The 27,682-nt window shown below is 42.4% G+C and overlaps 2 protein-coding genes across 5 annotated transcripts in view; one reads left to right on the top strand and one right to left on the bottom strand.

Annotated features, from left to right (window-relative positions):
- The window catches only part of ATP6V1H (ATPase H+ transporting V1 subunit H), a 92,265-nt gene extending 82,648 nt beyond the window's left edge, over positions 1–9,617 (bottom strand). For 2 of the 3 annotated variants that reach the window (XM_040972575.1, XM_040972577.1), the window contains exons 1-2: positions 2,389–2,636; positions 1,131–1,275 (exon numbers count right to left, since the gene is read on the bottom strand). In XM_040972575.1, the coding sequence (XP_040828509.1) occupies positions 1,131–1,243 (113 nt within the window). In that variant the 5' untranslated portion in view covers positions 1,244–1,275; positions 2,389–2,636. Of the gene's footprint in view, positions 1–1,130; positions 1,276–2,388; positions 2,637–9,600 lie in introns of those variants that run through there. The other variant, XM_040972576.1, reaches the window with a different exon arrangement.
- A 4,430-nt stretch (positions 9,618–14,047) lies between these two features.
- The window catches only part of RGS20 (regulator of G protein signaling 20), an 84,464-nt gene continuing 70,829 nt past the window's right edge, over positions 14,048–27,682 (top strand). For both annotated transcript variants that reach the window (XM_040972572.1, XM_040972571.1), the window contains exon 1: positions 14,048–14,212. In XM_040972572.1, the coding sequence (XP_040828506.1) occupies positions 14,048–14,212 (165 nt within the window). The remainder of the gene's footprint in view (positions 14,213–27,682) is intronic.

Below are 27,682 nucleotides of genomic sequence, written 5' to 3'. Positions count from 1 at the left end.
AAATAAATCTTTTTAAAAATGATCTGTTTATACATCTGATTTTCCTGCAACTACGTGAGTTCCTTTAGTATTCTGTTATCTTTTTTTTAGCCCCAAATCCTGCTGGGGGTTGAAGGGCAGGAGTTGTTTCAGAACTGTCAAGATAGTAGACGCATGGCTGAAAGTCCCAAAATTAATAGAAATGCAAAGGATTGTTTTTGTGTAATACATGTCCCTTATACTGGAAAGCAACTACTAAATATAAAAACAGGATTCCCAAATTTATTTTTCAAAACACACATGCAAAGCTGAGCTAAACTTCCTTAGTAAGTCATTATATTGTGAATAGAGCAAAATACATATGAAAGAATAAAATATGGTCAAAAATAAACAAATGCTCATTTTACAGATAAATACAGGATACAAAAACACCAGAACACTAAAGCCTTTTTTTTTTTCAATTTTGGATTAACTTGTAGTGCCTATACAGTTTAAAAGGGGCAGAATGTAACTTTTCCACGCATATGCATACTTAACCACTCACACCAGGTAATCAGCCTTTCCACTCCCTTAGCTCCAGGCTAAATCTTAATACATACCAGGAAGGAAAAGAATCAAAACGTTTTACGTGGAGTCAATGTGACATTTATCCCCATTTCACATTAGCTTAACTGAATCTCAGGGAAATTAAGCGATTTGCTTTAAGACCACTCTTTTAATAGAGAATCAAAATCCAAATCCAGATCCCAACAACTCCAACATGCACACTTCTTAGTCACGTGAGCCACTCAGCAAGGCCATTCGTTCCCACGTGAACCCGCAGGTCCTGCCAAAACACCCTGGCTGACTTTATCCATCACGTCCTCCTCCTTCCACAACCTGTAAACATTCCACCCACGCTTCCCACTCAACCAAGAAGTACTTAACAGAGAAGCTCAAATGTGCCAGGTGCAACTCCGCTTCCCCATTAGAGGCTCAGCTGCCTCCACCACATACCTTTTCCAAGACAAAAAAAAATTATTCTAAGGAGGAAACGTTTCTTCCACATCTATGAGCACCTTTCCAGTACTGCCCTCATAGAGGCATGACCATGAACAGGCCTGATGCAAAAGCACATGATGAACCGTGATTCACAGAAAATCGGTACTCACTGAAGATACGACTGCCAGTTCACCTTGTTCGCGCGAACCTCTGCAGCCTTGGCAGCAACGATGTTGGTGGGCACAGCAGCATCCACAGCGCCTCGGATATCCATTTTGGTCATTTAAGTTGAATGTTTTTCAAAAAGACTTTCAACTTAGATTTATGAAAAAGAAAAAAAAGAATACCAGCGGTCATTACTTTTTAAAGCTGTCGTAAGTTAAAAAACACTGCCATTCACTAGATTCCAAACCTTGCCCAACTGTGCAGATTCACAAGTGTGTTTCGTAGCGGCTTTTCTTTTCCCCAGAAAGGCTTTGTAAGTTGTCACCAATATTATTATTATAAGATTTTATGGGTAATCTCTTAAGATATCTACATCAGAAATCATATGATCAAAAGTAGACGATTCAAAAAATGTTTTATTTTAAACATACACTTAGATCAACTTCCACCTTTTGACAGATAATTCTGACAGATAAGCACCATTACTTTATTTATGACTACTAATCATCATTTTCAGAAATTAAAAATGATAAGGTCTTTCTACAAGCCTACAATTATTGGTTCAAGTTAAAACACACAAAATGGGAAACCAATTCCTCACAATGCAATGCTTTCTTTGTCAATCAAAATTCACAGCATTTTCAACGACAGTTTTGAAAGAAAATTTTGCAACAAATATCTTTCACAATTTTAAGTACAGTCAACAAAGACTCCTGTCTGAAGACAAGCGCCTACAATAACAAGCCACTCACCCGGTGGTTTTTATTACGACACAAAACATAGGGTCCCATTTGCAAACTAACAATTCACGAGCCGGCCACAAGAAGCTAAAATCATAGAGTTCTAAGTCGCGTTCCCAATGACCTTAGTCTGGAACATAATCTCTTCATCTGAGGATCTGCTGCCTAAGCAAGCAGGGACTGGATACGCTGGCGGGGCCCAGGCAGAACAGGCCCTGTCCGGGTCAGTCTGGAACTCTGCAACAAGCAAGCTCGGGCCCAGCAGCCTTTCCAGACCCCGGGTCGGTAACCCACGCGCGCTAGGTTCTCCAACAGACCAGGGTCGTGGTCAACCCTGGGAGTGTGCACGGTTTCCCATCCCCACTCGGCCTGCGCCCCTCACACTCCTTCCCCTTGCGGGGAAGACTCCGCCGGTTTCCCAAGCCCGATTCTGGCCTTGAAAGAAAGAGGAAGTCAGGAGGAGACGAGCAGCGACAAGCAGCACGTAGCCGGAAAGCCCGAGAAACCGCCAAGGTAGCCTCACCTGGGCAAACGCCGGAGGAAAACAAGCCCAGGGCCCCCACAACGCACCCCAAGGTGGAAGGGAAGGTGCGGCGGTGCGGGGCGCCGGGGCCACGGCCAGGCTGGGGAGCCGAGTCGGGGGAGAGTTCGGGGTCTCCTTCCAGGGCTGGAGGACTGAGCAGCGGCGGGGGACCAGGAGACCAAAACGCGAAGAGGAACCCGCCCCGGGCAGACGTTGAGGATCCTACAGGCAGAAGGAAGTCGGAGCCGCAGCGGTAGAATGACAGGCGTGCCTGTCACGTGATCAGAAGCATGTGACCGCTGCGGAAGCCGGTAGCCCAGAAGGGCCAAAGCGGCTGAAAGTGGTACGGCGTTGGAACAAGGCTTGCTGGACCACCTGGGACCCCGAGGCCGGGACGCCCCGCTGGGGAGGAGAGGTGCTCGGTCCAGGCGGGGGCTAAAGCCCCCAGACCCAGAGCCCCTCCTGGAGGCAGCTGGAACTCGCTCCCAGAGGAAACGAACGGAGCCCAAACCTCAACTTTGCCGAGGTCTTTTGGAATAGCTGGGTCTAGTACGTTTAAATTAGATGGCTTTTCTTCTGGATTTAACAGCCGAGGAAGGTACTCTTCATTCTGGTTTTAAATATAAACCAGGGCTAAGAAGCGGTGTTACGAATTTAACAATACTGTGTGTTCCATACAGTTAGACTAAAGTTACTCACTGTTCATGTAAATTTTTAACTTAACTAGTAGGTCTGTGTTTTATCTGATAACTCTATCTTCAGCCCATCTTAAACCTGATAAAGATCTCAGCTCCTCTTTTTTTGTCTTAAAAAACAGAGTAAAACTGTGCGGCACTGTTGGGCAGGTTTATACATACAGTAACATTTTTGTTTTTGTTCTTGGTTTTGTTTTGTTTTGTTTTCAAAGGAAAGAGTAAAAGTATAACCGATAGATACATTTCTACTAAGAGTGTGGAATTGAGGTCAAGTTTTAAGACAAAAATCAACAGTATACATTGATTATAAAGAAACACAGTAACAATATCTATGATTGTTTGCTGCTGTTAAAAAATTACCACACGGGCCCGGCGCGGTGGCGCAAGTGGTTGAGGTCCTCACCTTGCACGCCCGGGATCCCATGTGGGCACCGGTTCTAATCCCGGCAGCCCCGCTTCCCTTCCAGCTCCCTGCCTGTGGCCCGGGAAAGCAGTCGAGGACGGCCCAAGGCTTTGGGACCCTGCACCCACGTGGGAGACCCAGAAGAGGCTCCTGGCTTCGGATCGGCATGGCATCGGCCATTGGGCTCACTTGGGGAGTGAATCATCGGATGGAAGATCTTCCTCTCTGTCTCTCCTCTCTGTATATCCGCCTTTCCAATGAGAAAATAATAAAACTAAATCTTTAAAAAAAAATTACCACACAGTCGGTGACTTAAACCAATTTAAATTTACCTTACATTTCTGTAAGTCAGAAATTCCATATGGTTGTGGGGAACAGCCTGTGGTGCAGTAGACTAACCCTCTTACATTCCCTATCAGAGTACTGGTTCAGTTTTGCTTCTAATCCAACTTTCTGCTGATGTCCCTGAGAAAACTGCAGATATCCCAAATTCTTAGGGCCCTACTACCCATGTAGACAGAGATCCAGATGGAATTCCTGGATCCTGGGCTCTGCCTGGTCCTGACCTGGCTGTTAAACTATGTGGATGGTGAAGCAACAAACGAAAGATCTCTGACACTTCCCCCAAGTCTCGTAACTCTGCCTGTCAAATAAATAAATAAATGCTGAAAAAAAAAAAAGCTGAACATAGGGTTTTACTAGAGTAGCAATTTTGGGGTTCATAACACAATCTGAATTAAGTCCATACTTGGAAGAGTGGAGAAAATAATATAAGATTCGATTCAAGTATTACACAACTATTTTAAAATTAAGTAGAAGTTGAATTAGTTGTTTTTTGTTTGAGGGTAGGTTTTTTGTTTTTGTTTTTGTTTGTTTGTTTGTTTGAGAGATTCCAAAATGCAGTTCTCTGTCCCCCCGCCTCCCCCGTCCAGGTGCCAACAACAGCCAGAGCTGGACTAGGTCAAAGCCAAGCAAGGGTTGGGCATGCAGTCTGCCACTTGGGTTGTGGGAACCCGGCTACATGAGCCAACACTGTGATGCCCACACACTCCCACAAGTCTGTATCAGCAGAAAGCTGGAGGCAGGAGCCAGGGCCTTGTGCCAAACTCAGGTCTGCTGGTGTGGGACACGTTTCTTTCTTCTTCTTCTTCTTCTTCTTATTATTATTATTATTATTAGAAAGGCGGATATACAGAGAGGAGGAGAGACAGAGAGGAAGATCTTCCATCCAATGATTCACTCCCCAAGTGAGCGCAATGGCCAATGCTATGCCGATCCAAAGCCAGGAGCCTCTTCCAGGTCTCCCACGCGGGTGCAGGGTCCCAAAGCCTTGGGCCATCCTCGACTGCTTTCCCGGGCCACAAGCAGGGAGCTGGAAGGGAAGCGGGGCTGCCGGGATAGAACCAGCGCCCATATGGGATCCCGGGCGTGCAAGGCGAGGACCTTAACCACTGCGCCACCGCACCGGGCCTGGGACACGTTTCTTAAACAGCATCTGAATAATTAGACCGAATACTGACTCCACAGCTGGAGTTCCGATAACAAATACAGATTAATGCTACTTTTGTTATGTAACTGGATGCTTATATATGTGCATCTGTGTTGTTAACCGAAAAAATCAGAATCTGGTTGAAAAACCAAAGCTGGGATTTTTCAGCAGGTCAAACTGAGCATTGTAAAATGAAAACAATTAGTCTTAGTTGCCTAGGTTGACTGTTCTGCAAACCTGAATTTGGTTACAGGTTTTATACTTTCCTTACAGGGAGTACATGCAATGAATCAAATTTAAATAAACAGATTGCATTTCATTATCAGTCCCAGTGAAAATCAAAGTATACCCCATTGAAAACCGAAGAACACATGGTCGTATCTAATAGACTTGAATGTCGTTTAAGGAGGTTAATTATGTCCCACACTGATTCCCACACAGAACATTATCAATGCGCAAGGAGAGGCAAACAATTAGGTTATTAATCACTCTTCCTATAATAGCCTTGGGACAGAAAGCTCACTCCTTCTTAAGGCATAACAGATGTTTCCTTGGCCATGGCTTATGTTTCCTTGCTCATGCTTGAGGTTCATTGGAAGGTCAGGTAACAAGACCTGCCAATGAACTTCTAGGAACCTAAAGAACCAGCTGCAGGGTATCCTCACAGCTTGGCTCGCATCCTGACTGCCTGAGGCCTCTACAGGATTTAAGTTCACAGTGTATGTATAAATATACACATATATAAAAATATAAAATTCTGTAATGATATGCAACAAATTGTTTTTTCCTAAAGATTTATTTACTTATTTGAAAAGTGAAATTACAGGGAAGAGAGGGAGAGGGCTCATTCATTGGCTGGATCTCTCTCCAAATGTCCACAACAGCCAGAGTTGGACCAGGCTGAACTAGGAGCCAGGAGCTGCTGCTTGGTTTCCTACATGGGTGCAGAGGCCCAAGCACCTGGGCCATATTCAGCTGCTTTCCCAGGTGCATTCACAGGGAGTTGTATCAGAAGGGGAGCCATGGCACAGATAACTAAGTTTCCACCGGCAGTGCTGGCATCCCAAATGAGCACCAGTTCAAATCTCACCTGCTCCATTTCTGGTACAGTTCCCTGCTTTTGGCCTGGGAAAGCAGCAGAGGATGGCTCAAGGCTTTTGGCTCCTGCACTCACACGGGAAATCTGGAAGGAGCTTCTGACTCCTGGCTTCAGACCATCCCAGCTCCGACCAGTGTGTACATTTGGGGAGTGAATCAGAGGAAAGAAGATTTCTCTCTCTCTCTCTCCTCTCTCGCTCTCTCTGTCTCTCTGAAATGAAATCAAAATGAATAAAATTTTTAAAAAGAAAAAGAATTATTCAGTTTAGAACATATGGACAGTTACACACCTCATCATTTCCAATTTTATTTCCAAACATGAACGGAGTTTACTTTTTACCAAGTAGAGGAGGTCTAATAAAAGTTGAATGTAACTGGACAATTAGATGCTGGACTCTTTGCTTGGTATATGCTTGAAATGAAAGAATCTCAAATGAATTTAATCTGTAATGCTGCAACAAGGTGGAGGAATCCACCATGGGGGGAGGGGTTGGGGACGGTTGGGGGAATCCCAGAGCCTAGGAACCTGTGTCACATAATACAATGTAATTAATTTTAAAAAATAAATAAATAAAAGAGAGAGAATTCTATTTTAAAAGGTTTATTGAGAGACACTTACTGCCCCCTAAAGAATATTATGCTCTTAGCCAGTCTTAAGTTGAATAAGGATCTAGAGAAATTTTTGCCGCTCATGGAATAAATTACTAATTTATTGGTGAGAACAGTTTTCAATTCTTTCCTTAGGAACAACAAGTATCCGCAAAAAGTTGGCCTAGTGTAACCCAACTGAAACTGTGGTTACCAATGCCAAAATCTCACCGGAAACAGTTCTAACAAATTTTTCTAACCACCTCAGTATGCACTACAGGGTATTGCCAAAGCAGATGTAACATCTTTCATTTACATCAGTACCAGTTCCCTAAATTCTTGTGGCAACCAAGCTTCAAGTTTTGTAGGTAAGTGAATTTTATTGTGCTGTGCCAGTGATCCCATAAGAACAATTTCCCTCAATCTGAAATCTTTTAGAAATGGTCACGGTGGTAGGCAGCTTCTAAAATGGATCCCTTCTTTCTGGTGATTCAAATCCTTCAGTAATCCTATCTTTTTGAGTATAGGGTAAAAATACTGACTTTCTTCTAAGTTATATTATACCAGTTGAGTGCCCCAAGTGACAAATATGCACTACTTTTCTAATAAATTTTTTTTAAGATTTATTTATTTTTTATTACAAAGGCAGATATACAGAGAGGAGGAGAGACAGAGAAGAAGATCTTCCATCCAATGATTCACTCCCCAAGTGGGCTCAACGGCCAGGAGCCAGGAACTTCCTCCAGGTCTCCCACGTGAGTGCAGGGTCCCAAGGCTTTGGGCCATCCTCAACTGCTTTCCCAGGCCACAAGCATGGAGCTGGATGGGAAGTGGAGCTCTCAGGATTAGAACCGGCGCCCATATGGGATCCCAGCACGTTCAAGGCAAGGACTTTAGCCATTAGGCCATTTCACTGGGCCATCTTATAGATTTTTTTCAATTTTATTTTTGATGATGTTTATGTTGTTGATCAGGGTGGGAAGGACTGAGGGGAAAAGTGAGGGAAAGTGAGACCATTATTTCCACACTTTCTTTTTCTTCCTTCTGTATCTGGGGGAAGAGGGTAAGCAAGAGGCAAAACCAAACCAAGCCTCCCAACCATCCCGGCACCTGGGGATGGGTAACAGCCACCCAATGTCATCACAGAGTTACCAATGTGGAGCACGTTCTGAGGGTTCTGCTCAAGTGCTTTCAACAGTTCTGGCAGGCTGTCAATCTTGCAAATCCAAGCATGAGGAAATCTCTACAAAATCCATTGGCTGAATAGTCCACCCTAGAGTCTGCATTCACCCAGAAATTTGCTGTGAAGCTTCAGTGGGGTAGTTGACCAACTTGTCTGCCCTACTTCCTCTGCTGTGGTGCCAGATGTCCTCTGCCATCTCCAATGGACTGCCAAATCCTTCATGCGCACCTAGATATGTCATCCACTGCTCCATCAAATCCACTGAAGAAGCCCAGTTCAGACACATACAGTCCATTGTCAGATCGCAGGTCCTGCCACTTCCCCCATGGTTGGGGTTCTGAATCCAGACATCAGGTGGACCCTCAAAGAAATCTCATCTGAGGTGATCTTAGACCTGACTCTCGTGTACTCCTACCAGTACGGGGTCTGACTCATGCTGTCACCCACATCAGCCTACCCACAGACTAAAAGTTGCAATTGCTGGGTCAGACCTATCTCCAGCCCCATCTCTCATGCAAAATGGATGCTGTGGCCCAGCCAAACCCTGCCCACCACACACTTGGCTCTCCTGTACACCATCAGGAGCTGCAGCTCAGTGAGAATGACTCACATTAACACCCACTGGGCCATCCCCCAGCCCTGGTTCCCATGCCTGCCTACTTTTCTAAAAGTTTTAGCAAAAATCTTAGGACTGCCGTAGTGGGCACATCACAGCTTACACATGAGCAGTTACTGTGGCAGAAGGATAGACTTCAGTAATTGGCTGAATCTTAATTGTGTTCACAGGGCTGGAACTGTGCAGAAACAGCCCTATCCAAACCATGAGCACCGAGAGAAAAACTAGAATACTGTTATTCAAAAAAGGAGACATGGGACTCTTGCTGTGACATGGCTGGTAAAGCATCTATCTGCGGTGCTTACATCCCATACGGACACTGGTTCAAGTACAGACACTTCTCTTCTGATCCAGCTCCCTGCCAATGTGCCTAGGAAAGCGGTGGAAGATGTCCAGGTGCTGGAGCCCCTACACCCATGAGAGACCTAGAGGAAGCTCCTGGATCCTAGCTTTGGACTGGCCCAGCTTTGGCTGCTGTGGCCATTTGGGGCATGAACCAGCAGATGGAAGGTTGCTGTCTGTGTCCATCACCTATTTCTCTCCCCTCCTCTCTCTCTGTAATTCTTTCTAAATAATAAACATTTTTAATAGGAAGTTATAGATAAGAAAAAATACTTCCTCTACATTCAACTTCTTTGCAACCCTGTCTTCGTCTTCCTTTCTCTCTTCTCTCTCTCTCTCCCTTTCTCTCTCTCTCACACACATACACACACACACCCCTATTTTCCACATACACTTTCAAAATATTTTCATTGACTATATCCGACATGAAACTAATAGTTTGGGGCCCAACAGCATGACCTAGCAGCTAAAGTCCTCGCCTTGAATACGCAGGGATCCCATATGGGTGCCGGTTCTAATCCCGGCAGCTCCACTTCCCATCCAGCTGCATGCTTGTGGCCTGGGAAAGCGGTTGAGGATGGTCCAAAGCCTTGGAACCCTGCACCCATGAAAGAGATCTGGAGGAAGTTCCTGGCTCGTGGCTTCAGATTGGCACAGCACCGGCTGTTGTGCTCACTTGGGGAGTGAATCATCAGAGAGAATATGTTCCTCTCTGTATATCTGCCTTTGTAATGAAGATAAAACAAATCTTTAAAAAAAGAGAGAAACTAACAGTTTGTTGATTCATTCAAAAGGCAGACAATTTTGAATGTTTTCTGGCTGCTGCATGCAGTCCAAAGCCAATGATCCGCTTGCAGGCCTCTTGGTCTTGTGTGAGTGAAGGATACATCCATTCTTGCAGCACACAATGTATGGGAAAAACAAGATAATATTCAGGATCCATGACATACAGCAAACACTGCCTAGCCCACCCTTAATCCACAATCTGAGCTAAGGCTGATTAAGCTCTCAAGAACCTCTCTGGTCTATAACTGGTCTGAATTGAGCATCTGTAAGGATTCCATGAGCCAGAATTATGACATAGCAGGTTTTGCTGCTACATAAGACACTGGTACCCCTAATGGGCACCAGTTTGAGTTCCAGCTGCTCCACTTTTTATCCAGCTCTCTGCTAACACTGGGAAAGCAGCAGAAGATGGCAGTGCTGGGCCCATGAACCCTTGCAGGAGATCCAGATGGAACTTTAAGCTGCTAGCTTCTGCCTGGCCCACTACTGGCTGCTGCTGGCATTTGGGAAATGAACCAGAGAATGAAACATATGACACTTTCTCTCCCTCTACTTTTGCTTTTCAAATAAATAGATAAATAATGTTTTTTAAAAAAATAACCTTTCCCCCCCTCTGGACCTGTGAATCTCTAGCCTCCTCTTCCTGAGGTAAGAGCATTGTTTGGGCTTTTCCAGGCTCTGGGTTACTCAGGTAGTTGAGCTCATTTAGTATTTTCCTGGATCTCATCACTCCAATTGATTTCTGTCATTTTCAAGAGCTGGGAACGAAATACCTCCTTGAAAGCATTGATATTTTTATCTCTTTGGTATGTAATAAAATACCTATTCACTCTTTCCAAATGTTATCTGAGAAAACCAGGGAAAGTTCATCAATGCTAACACACACAACACAAAGGTGAAAAAAGTTGTATATACTAGGACCTCTCAAGCATTGAGATGAGTTTTCAACAAAATATAAAATGAAAGTTTATAGCTTTTAATTTTTAATTAAAAAGAAGTTTCCAAAAGAAGAGACACTTTACAAGTCTGAGAAAAGTGCTAATGAGAGTATATTATTCAAATGACACCAGAATAGAAAGTGTAAAAGCAAAGGTGAGAGAAGGACTTAAAAGCTGTTGTTGATTTGCAGAGTGGCACCAGCAGTGTAATCTGGCCCTAATGTAGGGAGACTTAAGGCTAATTTCAACTGTACTCCTCTTCATAGCCCTTGGATTAACCATCTGATGCCTCATGCAGATTTCCCAACCAAAAACAGAAGGTGTGATGGGAGCACTTGACCTAATGGGTAAGATGCTGGTTTGGACAGCAGAGAGACAGAGATTCTCATCTCCAGGGTCATTCCCAATTTGCTTGTAATAGCAAAGGCAGGATCAGGCTGAAGCCAGGAGCCTAGAATTCAATGCCAGGTTTTCTACATGGGTGGCAGGGCTCCATACCCCTCTGCTTGCCAGGGTGCACCTTAACAGGAAGCTGGATTGCAGCGGACTAGCTGGGACTCAGTTCAGGCATGGTCTGACAAGAGATCAGGCATCTCAGGTGGGAACATCATTGTTGAGCTGAAAGTCTTCCTCTATGATCCATTTTGCATTTATTTTTATTTATAGTGTGGCATAGAGATCCAACTTAATTTGAATGTCCATCCAATTGTTCCAGAACCATTTTTTGAAAAGGCAGTTCTTCCCCCCATTTGTATTGTCTTGATATCCTGTTGAAAATCATGTGCGGGGTCAGCATTGCTGTACAGTAGATAAATCCACTGTCTGTGCTATCAGCATCGCCTTTGGGCACCATCTCAAGTCCCACTGTTGCCCTTCCCATCTAGCTCCCTGCTAATGTGCCTGGGAGAGCAGCAGCACATGGCCCAGGTGCTTGGGCTCTTCTACCCATATGAGAGACTCAGCTTAAGCTCCTAGCTCCTGGCTTCAATCTGACCCAGACTTGGCCATTGCAGCCATGTGGGGGTGAGCCAGTGGGAAGAAGACATTTCTCCTTCTGCAGCCCTACATTTCAAAATAAATAAATAGTAATTTTTAAAAAGAAAATAATTTGACTATAACTATGTGGATTTGTTTGTAGACTCTTTGTTCTATTCTATTGATATACATGGTTAAGTTCGTGCCAGCATCACACAGTCTAAATCACAATTTTATGGTGAGTTTTAGACATTCTCCAAATGTGTTCTTTTTCAGGAATGTTTTGAATATTCTAGATCCTATAAATTGCATGTGAATTTTTCTTAATATGAATAGTGCTGTTTTTTGTGTGGTTTTTTTTTTTTTTTTTTTTGCTTCTTTAACTTATATAAGAGAACAAATTTCTTGTATTTCATATAAATTGTTTTAAGAGAACATATGGGAGCTGGCACCATGGGACTTCTCCTATGGTGCTGGCATGCTATATGAACCCCAGTTCAAGTTCTGGCTGTTCTCCTTCCAATCTAATACCATGATAATGCACCTGGGAAAGAAATGAAAGTGGCTCAAGTCCTTGGGTCTCTGCATTGTTGGGGTTCAATGAATCCGAGCGAGACTCCAAGGTGAGTGAGATGATTTTAATGACTAGTCCAAGGGGAAACCTCTTGCCATAAGGAAGAAGCACCCTGAACAAAATAATTGTGGGGATTTTATAGTAAGCAAATCAAAACCTACGTGACAGTGAGCAAATACATGATTAGGGGCTAACAGTGACACAAAATAGAAAACATGAGATAGGAATTTACAATGTATAGGTTGGGGGTCCTGATCATATCACTTCAATGCAGACAGTAATAAAACAACATGCCTCGAAGGTAGCTATCTTTCCCATAAATCTACAAACTCCAGGATTCTCCTGCCTGCCTCCCGGCCTCTCTGGAGATTCCAGACTTCCAGGAGCACAGTGACCTTCACACTTAACCCTTTCACTGCACTCACCTGAGAGACCTAGAAGAATTCCAAGCTCCCAGTCAGACTAGCCTCACACCAGCCCTTGCAGCCATTTGGGGAGTGAGGCCAGCAGATGGAAGATCTCTCTGTGTCTTTCCTTCTTTCTCTACAGAATATGCCTTTCAAATGAAAATAAATGAATTTTTTTTAAAAAAAAAAACAAAAACTAATACACTTTTTTAAAAAAGAGAACAATTGAATTTTAGAATCAATTGTTAACTTCTTGGGACTGAGAGCTTTACTGGGCTTCTTTGTATCTTGTGTGTTTCTTGTATTTTAAAAGGAAGTAATTTTAAATAATGATTTTTTAAAGTTATCAAATAAAACTACTGCATTCTCCAAAAAACTGATACATTTATTTGGACTATATCGAATTATAGATTAATTTGGGGCATGCAGATCATTTTATGGAAGCAAACCTCTCTAGTTGGCAATTCTCATAATACATACTTGGGTACCTGTACCTTTTTACACCTGAACCCAACAGAAACTGCCCAGGCATTAGTAACTTCTTGAGACTAAGGTAATGTATTCTACCTTTAAATACCGACTTGGTAATCTTATGAAGTATTCTACAGTTCTGAAGTATGATATTACAAGCCAATTCTTGCCTTGGCCACTGGATGCTTAGTTACTTCTAAAAATTCAATTTAATTAGCTCCACATGATGTAAATATAAAGCGTCATAACCATTATGCCGAAGTTTTAGTGTGAGTTTTGAGCTTTCGTGCTGTTACTGAAATGATGTTGAAGAGAAATTACGGGCCCAGCTAAACCCTCACCTTGCAAGCACCAGGATCTCATATGGGTGCTGATTCATGTCCCAGCTACTCCCCTTTCCATCCAGCTCCCTGGTGATTGCCTGGGAAAGCACACAGTCAAGGATGGCCCAAAACCTTGGGATCATGCACCGGCATGGGAAGCCCAGAAGAAGCACCTGGCTCCTGGTTCTTGGTCTCAGATTGGTTCAGCTCTAACCATTATGACCATTCGGGGGAGTGAACCAATGGATGGAAGTGCTTTCTCTCTGTCTCTCCTTCTCTCTACAAGTCTGATCTGCCTTTCCAATAAAAAATAAATATTTTTTTAAAAAAGCAAGAAATTAGGCTGATAATCTGCTGTCAAGTGCACACCCCAAGGTTGTGAAGTGCAACTGCCTATTCAAACAATTAACAAACTGTTTGTCAAACGATCTTTGCTATTTAGTTTATATCATGCTATATCATCTATCAGGGCTGCTTGTCCTTGAATCCTTTCTGCTTGGGTTTAGGGTTGCACTAGAGATTCCATAGCACTGCGTTCCTACCTATAGAGGGCAGTCACAACACACCTAGACATTCACCCTAAGCCGCTCTACTTGGAATAGAACACTAAAGGCCACTCATTCCCAAAATAGATAATCCTTAGGCTTTGACCACTGTCACTTTCTAGGGAGGCTCTCAGGGACCCAGCAGCAGCCAGATGAAGAAAAGATTGTGAGCTACCATTGGCAAGACCAGGCAGCAGGATTCACATGAAGCCTCTGTGCTAAGAACATGCCTGGGCTTACCCGAGACAACCAAGAGTGCCTCCAAAAGGCATTTTCCAAACCATCTTCGTGGACACAATTTGGGCCCTTGTTTAGGGCTGAGCGATATAATGCCAGTATTCACCAAAGCAGAGCAAACGACGGGGTCCTGCGAGCAATGCCTGAAGTCCAGGTAAGACGATCAGCACCATCCACAAGGGAGAAGGGAAGGGTTTATCCAGAAAAGGTGTAAAGTCATAGTTCAGCTTTAGGGCCAGCCCTCTTTTTATCTGACAGCAAAGTTACAAAGAATGTTTTCAAATCAAGCCCAAGGAAAAGTAGAGCTTCGATGGTAAGGATAAACTGGTACAGTTTCTCCAGCCTCAACAGTTTCCCTCAGCAAAACAGGTGCTTAGTTTTTGCTTGTTTGTTTGCTTGTCTCCTCTTGATGATTTGTTAAAAGACAGAAAGTGTGGATATACATTTGGTGAATGTTGCTCTCCAGATGTTTTCTCTAACATAATATTCCATACAGAAAAGAAAGTTTCATGTAAATTTGTATGATAAAAAAAACCAATGAAATTGAAAAATTATGCATACCAAAAAAGTTTAATTTTAATTACAGTTCCTGTGAACCTTTTGAAGTGCTCATATATGAAAATCTACCATGAAGTGATTTTATTTTCCCAAAGAGTGAAAACTCTCCTGTTCAGTGTGGTATATTTCCTCCCAGAAAATCCATTGTAAATCTGTAAATCCTCTTAACTATGAATAGAACACTCTCTTAAAAGGTTATTCCGTGTGGGGGGGTGAGTATATCATAATGTTCAATAAATAGCAAGCAGAACACAAGACTAAGTGCTACAAAATTGCACTGCAGCAAACCTGTCCAAACACTTGAACTCTAAAACAGTCATATGTCCCTGTGCCATGCTTACACACTGCTCAGAACCGTTATTTACCTACAGACTGTTTATGTCTGCCTTTTCCCCGATGTTACTTTAAGCAATCAGAACAAGCAGTAAACATTTCAAAAACTTACAAGTCATTAAGAGGCGTTTCCTGCAGTTTTGCTGTTGAACTTTCAGACCTAGGAATGAATAACACAAAAATTTCCATATCGTCTCCAAAATACTACATCTTTAGGAAACCAAAATGAAATGGATCCAGTCGACATGAGTTGTTTATTAATAGACACCTTTTAAAAAGCAACTCATGCAAAAGATATTTCTGAAAGGTAGAATATGGAAGCTAAGGAAATAGCACAACATATGTTTTTTTGCTATGCACACACAATATGTGCAAATATATGTGTTACATATATATACATATATGTTTTATGTGTATGTTTACAGTCTGTGTCCTAGCTGCTCAGTTTCCAATCCAGCTTCCTGTTTTTGGCCTGGGGAAGCGGCAGAGGATGGCTCAAGTCCTTGGGTTCTTGCATTCATGTGGGGGACCAGGAAGAAGCTTCTCAGTGCCAGCTTCAGACCAGCCCAGCTCTGGCCATTAAATAAAACTAAATAAAATCATTTATATTGTGTTGGAATACACAAAGAGAAATTTCCTTTATTTGGCAAATATAAGGATTATAGTACTCCATTCACTTGATTCTATAAATACCATTGAATCCTTCCTACCTACAAACCTTTGGCTAGATACTACAGGGAACAAAGAAAAAGACGAAGAAATATTCTTCCTCCCTACAGACTTACAATATATTTTAAATATGAAAGATAGAGTTCTCAACACATTTTTGAGGTGATACATATAATGACATTCTTTCAATCAGACAGTAAGGAATTAGAGCTGAAATGTGAATTTAAAAAAGGGTAAAACAACTGGAAAAGACCTATTATCATGAAAGGAATGGAATTTAAAGTGCAAGTGCAAATGAAATAACTCTAGGAATGTAGAGAAGTAGGAAGGAGAAATGTGCGTTAAAATGTATGTACTTGTCCAAGGTTCAGCAATGACACCTCAGCCTCACACCTTACATAAAACTCAAAATGGAAACATGGGCTAAATAAGTCCAATTATAAAACTTCCAAGGTTAAAAACTGAAGACAATCGTTACGACCTAAGGAAAGGTAAAGAGCACTCAGGCATCAAAAGCATGCTTCATAAAAGGAAAATTTGGTCAATTGAGTTTCATCAGAATCTTAAAACTATTGTTCTTTCAAAGACACTTTTAGAAGGATGAAAGACAAACCAGACTGCAAGACAATATTGCAAGCTTCATATCTGCTAAAAGCAGATAGATAAAGAACATTCAAAACTTAGACTTTAAAATATCAAGGGACCACCATTGAGGTATACCAGGTAAAGCTGCCACCTGCGACCCTGGAATCCCATATGGACACTCATTTGAGTCCCAGTTGTCCTTCCAGTATATCTTCATGCTAAATGTGCCTAGGAAAACAACAGATGATGGCCCAACTACCTGAGCCCCTGCACTCACGTGAGAGAGCCAGATGAAGCTCCCACTTTCCCAATCATTGCAACCACTTGGGAAGTGAACCAGAGAATGGAAGGTCTCTGTCATTCTTCATCTCTGTAAATCTGCCTTTTTTTTTTATTGGAAAGGCGGATATACAGAGAGGAGAGACAGAGACAGGAAGATCTTCCGTCCGATGATTCACTCCCCAAGTGAGCGCAACAGCTGATGCTATGCCGATCCGAAGCCAGGAGCCTCTTCCGGGTCTCCCACGCAGGTGCAGGGTCCCAAAGCTTTGGGCCGTCCTCCTCGACTGCTTTCCCGGGCCACAAGCAGGGAGCTGGAAGGGAAGCGGGGCTGCCGGGATAGAACCGGCGCCCATATGGGAACCCCGGACATGCAAGGCGAGGACCTTAACCACTTGCGCCACCGCGCCGGGCCCATCAAATAAAAATAAATCCTAAAAAAAAATTGAAAAACAAAATGATGAGGCCAGTGCAATGGCTCAAGTGGCTAGTTTTCTGCTTCCAAGCACCAATATTCCAATGTGGGCACCGATTTGTGTCCCAGCTGCTCCACTTTTGATCCGGTATCCCACTTGTGGCCTAGTTAGCAGTGGAGGGTGGTGCATGTGTTTGGGAACACACATTCGTGTGCGAGACCCAGAAGAGGCTCCTAGAGGATCAGTTCAGCTCTGGCCATTACAGCCATTTGGGGAGTGAACCAGCTGATGAAAGATCTTTCTCTCTGTAAATCTGCCTTTCCAATGAAAACAGACTAACCTTAAAATATTTTTAATAGTTTTTTAATTCATAAATGATTAAAATAGAGATAAAACCAAATTTTGGGTGTGATGTGTAGAAACTGACTCATTTCTAAGTCTTGGAACACAGAAGTTATACACAGATCTATACCTGTGATAAAAGCACATAGACCTGTACACACAGAAATGGTGGGACACTTGTGAAGCCTGTCAATGCCCTGTTTTGATGTTGTGCTTTAGATGTGTGGTTCACATTGGGGAAAACTCGATAAAATGCATAGGATCACTCAATGTGTGTGTGTGTGTGTGATCACAATTATATCACTGTATTATCACAGTTCTTTCAAAACATTTGGAGAAAAAAAAAAAAACAACCTTCTAAAGATAGGCTACATGGATGATACCAACACGCTGTTGTGGTTCTTCTGGTTGTTCGCTTCATTTGCATCCTTGGCCAACTTTATTAAGTCAGTAAGACTGATGCCATCAGACCTGTTTTACAGACTAAAAAACAAGTTTGGAAATGCCAGCAGTTACGTATGTGAGGTCAGCAGAGAAGTGATTTGAAACAGGCTTTTGGATGAGTTTCAATACTAATTTGGTATCTTCTGATACTGACTTAGAAAGAGGGCTGTGATTTAAATGGTTTTGAAGTCAACCTTCTAAATGTATCTTTCTCTACCCATGCTACTCCAGATTAAATAAGCACTGTGGAGGTGCACACACAAGTGTGTACCTATCCTCATCAGATTATTTTTTTTTCCCCCTCAGGATTTTTGCTTCCCTTCCAGACAGGGAGTGCAAGGGTGTACTCTGGGCCATCTGTCTTCCAGGAAACAAATCTAAGAAAGAAATAGCATTACACCACTATAGTGAGAAGTCGTTTCTCTATGCAGATACACATATGTAGAGATGTATGTGCATTCTTTCTCCATATTAAACATGCTCAGCATTTACATGAGGGAAGCTGACTCCACAGTTAGTTTTCAGCTCATTCCAACATCAACAGAGCTTTGTGTGATGAAAAGGAAGAGGAAGGAAGAAAGGAAAACTATCTTATATGAAAATCATTATGCTTGTGGGATCTAATAGTTTAACAGTTCAAAAGAGAGGAATGTGCTTGGCTGCCTCCGTTTTTAAAATAGTACATTCACTGAGAAGAATACAGTTGTTTTTCATGCATCAAAAGTCTCTCTGAGACGTTTTTCGCAGTAACAAGCTTACTACTTGAGTTGTGCACAAGCAAGTCTAGGAGAAAGCCTTCTGAAAGTCTCGCCTGATTCTCTGCACCACGTTGAGTAAGCACGAGTTCATTAGCAATTCTCCACATCTCCTTCCAAAGAAGGCAAATCGCCATGAGTATTCAATGAGCCATTCTTACTTCATTTTTTCTTTGATGGGGTCCATAAATAAGATCATGGGTGTATCCTTAGAAAAATGAAAAAAGCTCTTTGACTGCTTACTCTTTAGTATACAGAACCCAAGACAATCATGTGATATTAAAAACAAAACTGGGGCCCGGCGCGGTGGCGCAAGTGGTTAAGGTCCTCGCCTTGCATGCCCGGGATCCCATATGGGCGCCGGTTCTAATCCCGGCGGCCCCTCTTCCCTTCCAGCTCCCTGCCTGTGGCCCGGGAGGGCAGTCGAGGATGGCCCAAAGCTTTGGGACCCTGCACCTGCGCGGGAGACCTGGAAGAGGCTCCTGGCTTCGGATTGGCATAGCATCGGCCGTTGCGCTCACTTGGGGAGTGAATCATCTTCTTCTGTCTCTCCTCTCTGTATATCCGCCTTTCCAATAAAAAATAAAATAAATCTTTAAAAAAAAACAAAACTGGGGTCGGAGATGGAGACAATGTTGGTCAGAAGAGATCAGCTTTGGTTAATAGGAAGAGTATGGTTTTGTGACTTGTTAGGCAGCGTGGTGACCACAGTTGGTGATAATGTAAGAGTAGATTTTTAAAAATTATTTATTTAGTTGAGAAATGTAGAGAAAAAGAAAGACATACAGACACAGAAATCATCCACTGATACACCAAATGCTCAGAATACTCCGAACTGGGCCATGGTAAAGATGGAGCTGGGAACTCCATCCAGATCTCCCATATAGACAGCAGGGACTTCACAACTACTGGAACCATGACCTACTTCCTCCCAGAGTGTACACCAGCAGGGAGTGGAAACTGGAAGTGGAGTTCAGACTTGAACTCACACACAGAATGCAGGCCCAAGAGTAGATTTTACATGTTTTCAGGACACACACTAAGAAGAAGGAGAAGGAGGTGGAGGAGGAAGAGGACGGGGTAGGAGGAGGAGAATGAAGAGATAGAGGAAGAGGAGAAGTAGGTGAGGCGATGAATAAGTTCATTTGTTTGATTTAATCTTTCTGAAGTGTGCTCATGCAGCAAAGCACCATCTGTGCAGCATAGGTATACATAACCATTATTTTTCAATAAATAATTAATTTTTAACGAACAAAACAAAGAAAAATAAAGTTAAATAGTGTTTCAGCTACTCATAAAAGTTACTTGCCATCATTCCCACCTCTTACACAGCTAATTTAGACAGTCTAACACAATGGAGCTCGTGCCTTTCAAAGTACTAAATGAAACTGTGACCAATTTCAAAGGCAATGGAAAAAGGAAATTTTCAAAGTCATAAAATGTGGTAAAAGAATGTCTCATCAATAACAAATAAATGTTTTAGATTGATTGATTCAAACACCAGACATATACTAAGAGTCTCAATGAAGGTAGGAGTTCTGGTTTGGGTGGTTCTCCCAAATTCGGGTGTTGCAGCTTTGATCTCCAATGCTGAAGTATTGGGAGGTGGGGCCTACTGGGAAGTGATTGGGTCATGAAGACAGAGCCCTCAAGAATGAATTAACATTCTGTCGTGGGAGTGTGTGAGCTATTGCAAAAGAGAGTTGTACTTAAAAGGCACTTGCTCTCACCTCCACCCTGCTTTGCTGGTTGACTCTTGCCCTCTCACCTTTTGCCATGGTATGATGCAGCATGCCCAATTCTGAAACCATGTCCTTGGATTTCCAGCTTCCAGAACCATAAGCCAAATAAATTTCTTCTCTTTATAAAACAACTAGTCTGTAATGTTCTGGAGTGGCAGCAGAAAATGGGCCAACCTGGTAGCCTAATTGGACCTGTTCCTAGAAGTCTGGCAAGCTGGAATTCATCACAGTTTAATAATCAAACCACATAAGAGTACACAGGGATATCTATCCTGTTGTATATATTGAAGTTCACATTTTTGACAAGTTCCAGGCCCATAGTGAATCTAACTGCAGAAGAGTCTGTGAAATGTGGAGAAATGCAACATTTCATTGAGCATTCATAGTCCCCATTACACCACCCACTCAGCTCCAATTGGAACATCTTTCAATTCAGCTCAACATATATATATGATGACAGGAAAAGTAGGAAATAGAATCAGGCAGATGTTGCAAAATAACAAGCTAAACTACCACATGCCTCATATGGGTACAGTTCAAGTCACAGCTTCTCCATGATTAGAATTAGACTGTAACTCTATGCCAATGTGCCTGAGAGCAGCAGAACACAGCTCAAGTTCTTGAATCCTTATCACCCACATAGGAAACCTGCATGGAGTCTCACAGTTCTGACTTCAGCCTGACCTAACCAGGACTGTTGCAATCATTTTGGGAGTGAAACAGTGAATGGAAGATCTCTCACTCTGCTCTGTAACTCTGTCTTTCGAATTAAAAAAAAAATCCTTTAAAAGCAGAGAACAAACAAATAGTGGTAAACAAAAAACCAAAGGTCTACAAAAATAATAATAAAATTTAAAACATTTTGTATACCATAAAGAATACACACAAAGGGCCTACATTGTAGTACATCATATTAAACCAATGACTGTGGTGCCCACACTTCATACAGTCACCACTTCAAATTCTAGATGCTTTACTTCTGATCCACCTTTTTGTTAATGCAACTAGGAGATCAATGGAAGATGACCTAAGTGCTTCAGTTCCTGAACCCATAGTGGAGAACTGGATGAAGTTCCAGGCTCCTGACTTTGGCCTGGCCAACCCTGTCCGCTGCAGCCTTTTGAGATGTGAAGCAGCAAATAGGGAAGCTCTCTTTCTTCTTCTCCCTCTCTGTAACTCTGCATTTTAAGAAAAAGAAATCAGTCTTTAAAAAGAAATATACATACACCTTGGGGTCTTCAAAATGTTTGTGGAAAATATTTATTATGAAAAAACTATGCATGGATTTCAAGATTTTTTGCATCAAACCAAACTTATATTTCATTTATACAAAAACTTTTTAAGGCATCCTGTGTGTGTACATATGAATCCTCTTTTTTAAGAAAGACTTTTTTATTTTTATTGATAAAGCAGATTTACAGAGAGAATAAATAGAGAAGGAGAGAAACCTTCCAACCAAATGATGGTTCACTTCCCAAATGGCCGCAAAGGCCAGGAGCTAAATCAGTCTGAAGCTAGAAGACAGGAGAGTCTTCCAGGTCGCCCATGTTGGTGCAGTGGTTCAAAGGCTTGAGCCAACCTCTGCTACTTTCCCAGACCATAAACAGGGAGCTGGACTAGAAGTAAAGCATTTATATAGGATGCCAGCTCCAACAGGTGGAAGATTAGCCATGATGAAACATGCTGGCCTTGTGTGTATCTTAATTAAAAAAAAAAAGACTATATAATATATATATGTCTGTGCTCTTCAGATTCCTTAATTTTTTTAAAAGTTAATGGCACAGCAAGATAATACTACAAGGTGCTAGAGGTGACAGTACTAAAGTAAGAGAAGTGAAAAATGGTAAAGTGTAGATAGCAAGACCTTGGTTATAACTGCTTGATTAATCCTGCAGAACTCTAGAAATAACTGAGAAGTCTTCAGGTAAGGAAGATCTGCAGTAGTTAGCTGGTGCAAACCCAAAAGATGATTCAACCCTTAATGTGGCTTCACTTTTTTAACATGTAGGTGAGTGTGGCCTAAGAACTCTTTGTAATGCCTTCTTGATTGTCTCAAGACTACTCATCTTAAATGGGACTATGGCTATGCTTTAAAAAAGTCTCAAACGTGCCCATAAATATGTGCAATTTTTATATGCCAATTTAGACATACTTCCAGAGAAAATACGGAGCATGGAAATATTTTCAGACATAGTAACAGGTAATCTAAAACTTGCTTTGAAATAATCCAGCAGGGAGAGAAGTATGGGAGTAAGAGGTCAAGCAGAGTTGTTGTTCAGTGTTAAAGCTGGATTATGAATATGAGAGGTCATAAACATAGTCATTCTTTTTATTTTGAGAACTAACATAATAATAATTTTTATAGCATCCCAAAGACTAAAGCTTTGACTTTATCCCTTAAAATTAAATACCAAATAAATAAGTAATGCAACTTTCCATATTCTCTTTCTACAATACAGTGGGACTAGTAGCAACCATTCAATGGGCAGCACAGCTCATCTTGACCTTTCAAGGAATCTTTAAAACAGTAAACTATGCTGGTGGAAGTCTAAAATAATAATATGGTTGTTCTCTTCTCTGTTTTCATAAGTTTTCTATTTCCCAAATTACAAATTAATGTTTAGAAAAAAAATCTACATTTCATTTCCATAAAACCATATTGGCTTCCCTGTTAAACTCAAGACAGCATACACAAAGCCTTCTCAGATCATGGTTAATGCCTTTAAAAATTTACATTAAAGTTTTACCTTATTTTTTTTAATATTTTTTCTTCACTAATTAGAAAGACAAAGAACTGCTGGTTTAAGCCCCCCAAAAGCTTACAACAGACCCAGGCAAAGGAACTCAGCCTAGCTCTCCTACATGAATGGCAGAATCCAATTACTTGAGCTATCACCTGCTGCCTCTCTGAGTGTGTATTTGTTCACACTTCCAAAAGTGTGAACAAAATAAACTTACTGTCGATAATTTTAGTTGCCTTTGGTATCACCTTGTAGCAACAAAACCTCCTAATATAGACAGCACCTAGAGCCATAGACCAGGAGGACACAGAATGCCCAGAAAGTACCTTTGTGTGGCCCTCTCTGCTCGCTTGGGTCAGACCCAACTGACCTAGTGTGGACCATGTGATACCCAACCACATGAATATTTTTATCTACAAGTTATCAATAAATACAGATGGTATATTTAAATACTTGAACACTATATAACTAAAATGAAATAAATAGCACATTACTTGAATGCAATGGTCAAAGGACTGGGTAGTGCTAGTTTCACGCAAGACGAGTTTGCCTGCCTTCCCCTCTCAATCACCTACCTAAACCTTTTCCCAACACCTCCAAGTCTTACTCTAGGCCTTTCATTCTTTCCTGTTTCTCCTTTTAGGAAAAAATAATAAAATTCAAATTCACACAAACTTAGCTGAACATGAATTAACACACTGATTTTTATTCATGAAATCTAAAGGGACTGCTCATATTAGATCCAGACATGAATCCCCAAAAGTATAACTGGGGCCACGTAAAATCTGAGCAGGACAGACTTCGAGTTCAGGAACTATTCAGAAACCCCCCTGCAGCCAGGTTCAAATCCCAGCTGGGTCTGGCCTTCCACTGTTGACTACAGGGAAGGTACAACATGGCTGTGTTCTCTTGTAACTTCCTAACCTGCTCTTTCTCCATACTGCCTTGGCTAAGATCCGGTTATAATCCTGCTGGGCTCATCTATCAGATGAAATCTCAAAGAAAGAAGGAAAATGGATACAAGTGGATTTCATAAAATCAGAGGCCCAGAGGCTCACTGCCGTTTTCAATTTTTTACTCCCTGAACTCAGTTGCCTCCTTGGTGCCCACAGCCCTTCCTCAGATGCAATCAACATCCTATGCTCCCAAGAGTAGGATGAGCTCTTCCTAACAAAGCAGGGAGTGAAAGAATGGGGGATGATGACATCTGGTGGGAACTCAAGCACTACAGCATTTCTTCCTAATAAAACTTGAGGCTCAGTTGTCATGAATTGAAGTTTGATTACTTGAAGACATCCTTTGTCAGTGAAAAGTTTCAGTAATACGCATCACGCCTCCAGGCAGATCGTTTCAGAATTCGGATCTAAATAGATTTTTTTCTGAATCATTGTTTTAGCTCCATAAAATCAACTCATTAACATCTCTCCTCTGTAATTTCCATGGGTTGTTTCAGAAAAAAACTACACGAGATAATGTTAAAATGTTCATAATCTGTATAGATGCAAGGGTTTTTTTTTTCCCCCCAAAGAGAATCAGATACTTTGAATTTTTTTAAAAGCCTGCATCTGAAGTAAATATTGAAACAATGGGTTAATCTACTGCTGTGACGCTGGCATCCCACAGCCTGTTTGAGTTCCAGCTGCCCTGGTTCCAATCCAGCTCCCTACTAATGCACCTGGAAATGCAGGAGATGATGGTTCAAGCACGTGGGCTCCTGCCATCCATTTGGGAGACCCAGATAGGAATTCTAGGTTCCTGACTTCAGCCTAGCCCAAACCTGGCCATTCTGATCACTTGGGGAGTGAATCAGCAGAAGCAGATTTCTCTGTTTCTCCCTCTCTCTCTGTCACTTTGTTTTTCAAATAAAGTAAATCTTTCAGAAAAAGAAATAAACCATAAAAGCCTGAATCCAGGGCCCGGCGCGGTGGCGCAAGTGGTTAAGTCCTCACCTTGCACGCCCAGGATCCCATATGGGCGCCGGTTCTAATCCCGGCAGCCCCGCTTCCCTTCCAGCTCCCTGCCTGTGGCCTGGGAAGGCAGTTGAGGACGGCCCAAAGCTTTGGGACCCTGCACCCGCGTGGGAGACCTGGAAGAGGCTCCTGGCTTCGGATTGGCATAGTATCGACCCGTTGCGGCTCACTTGGGGAGTGAATCATCGGATGGAAGATCTTCCTCTCTGTATCTCCTCTCTGTATATCCGCCTTTCCAATAAAAAATAATAAAAATAAATCTTTAAAAAAAAAAAAAGCCTGAATCCATGGATCAGGCTTTTGTTCTTGGGCTGCTCTTCTGAGAACTCCCTGTGTGTTACTCAGCTTTTTGTCACTAGAACAAAATACTGTATAAAACACTCAAATCAGACTGCCTTATTAAGAAAAGAGGTGTATTTTGGTTCGTGGTTCTGCAGATTCAAAATTCAAATGGCATCACACTGGCCAGGATGAGGACTCCCTACGCTGTGTCATGTTATGTATGGAGCACTTGTGTCATCACTCTCCTTTTGAAAAGGCCACTAGAATTCAATTATGGGGTCCCACCCTAATGACCTCATCAAAACATGATTGCTTTCACAAAGCCCTCACTCCTGCACTCCATGATGGGAAAATCTCAATATCATAAGTTGATACGTCTGGGATTTAAACTCCCACATGAGTTCCAAAGCACAGGTCACACCCCACAGATCCATAGCACCCTGGAGCCCTCTGGGCTTGGTTTGTAGCCAATTTCCCCCACGATATATTTTTAATGTTTGTTTATTTTATTAGAAAGACACGTCAAATTTTTACAGACTAGGAGAGACAGAGAGAAAGGCTTCCATCCATTAACTCATTCCCCAAATGACCACAATGGCCAAAGCTGAGCTCAATTGAAGCTAGGAGACAGAAGCTTCATCTAAGTCTTCCACACAGGTGCAGGGTCCTAAGGCTTTGGGCCATCCTCTACTGCCTTCCCAGACCATAAGCAGGGAGCTGTGTGTGAAGTGGAGCAACCAGGACACATACCAGCACCCATATGGGATCCCGACACTTACAAGGTGAGAATTTAGCCGTTGAACCATCATGCTGAGCCCCACAATGATTTTAACATAGTTATCTCTATTTGCAGGTGAGCCACAATAACAGCACAGCCAATCAATTTGTAACCAGAAATGCACTATTTCTCGACTATATCAACATCATGTAAATGAATGATTATCAGAGACATTATATTTATTTATTGCTCTCTTCAAATTGTTAAAATCTTCCTTCAGACAAATGTCTCTTTTACCCTGAAAGAATGAATATTACTTACGAATCTTGAATGGCTCTCAAAATGTGTAATTCCGAGACTGTGCCAATTGCAGCTTCCCCAAGGAAAGCTCCTTTTAAAATGCCGAACAGAACAGTATGATTCAGTCACATCCAACTCAAAAAAAATCAATGACTGTTAACAAATTCTCTGTGCAGCCTGGCCAGGAGAGGGAGAAAGGCAGAGAACGGCAGGGCCCTGTATGGACTCAGTGAGGCTCACACAAAGCCCAGTTCATTGGGAACCACTGGAAAAGCTACAAAGCTCCGGCGGCCTTCCTGAGCCCTGTCACAAATTGTCCACCTCGGGTAGAACAATGTCTGCCTTTGTCCTTGCCATCTTGTTTGTTGATTTTCAGACTCCACCAGTGTGAAATTGGGAGATCCGGCCCAGGACTGTGGGGACAAATGGAGCAGTCCATTCTGCGCCAAGCCTACTAAAAGGATGAATTCTAACAAACCTCTTACCCATAAGGCTTGCTCATGCAGCCATGGCAGCTTCTATCCCTCAGTCTCTCATCTACTGCAACTCAAGAAGGAATGAGATGCATTGCTAAATTAAAAATAAATTCTTGAAAAGTCCTTTTTAAAAAATCAGCTGTGTATGAAAGCAGAAAATAGTATAATAAAATCTTATGTGTCCATTACTCATATCCAACAATCATCGCCTAAAAATGCCACCTTTTTTTTAAAGATTTATTTATTTTTGTTACAAAGTCAGATATACAGAGAGGAGGAGAGACAGAGAGGAAGATCTTCCATCCGATAATTCACTCCCCAAGTGAACACAACGGCCAGTGCTGTGCCAAGCCAAAGCCAGGCCGCTAGGCTACCACACCGGGCCCAAAAACAGACTTTTAAAAAGTGATATCATTCGGGGCCTGGTGGCATGGCCTAGCGGCTAAAGTCCTCACTTTGAACATGCCAGGATCCCATATGGGTACCACTTCTAGTCCTGGGAGCTCCACTTCCCATCCAGCTCCCTGCTTATGGCCTGGGAAAGCAGTCGAGGACGGCCCAAAGCCTTGGGTTCCTGCACCTATGTGGGAGACCTGGAGAAGGCTCTGGGCTCCTGGCTTTGGATCTGGAGCAGAGCCAGCCGTTACGGCTGCTTGAGAAGTGAATCAACGGATGGAAGAAGGTCTTCCTCTCTGTCTCTTCTCCTCTCTGTATATCTGGCTATTAAATTGAAAAAAAAAAATCTTTTAAAAAAAAGTATTTGTGAGAAAAGAGAGAGAGCCCGTCTGCTGGTGCATTCCCCAAACACTCACAGTCACATCCACACCTTGGTCCTACCTTGCAGTGGGAACTCAACCAAACCCCCAGAGAAAGATCCAGAGCCAACCTGCTTTCCCGAGCCTGCACTTAGTAACATCCCCACTGTGGCTGCCTTAAGTCTTAATTAAATTACAGTACATTCTGAACAATTCTGCTGGGAGCCTACACAGCACAGCTATGGATGCTCACTGTGTC

This window comes from Ochotona curzoniae, unplaced genomic scaffold (assembly GCF_017591425.1).
Source record: "Ochotona curzoniae isolate NIBS_2020 unplaced genomic scaffold, NIBS_Ocur_1.0 contig_2318, whole genome shotgun sequence".
NCBI classification, from domain to species: domain Eukaryota; kingdom Metazoa; phylum Chordata; class Mammalia; order Lagomorpha; family Ochotonidae; genus Ochotona; species Ochotona curzoniae.
Note: the sequence above shows the minus strand (reverse complement) of the source record. Positions and strands in the feature narration are given on the sequence as shown.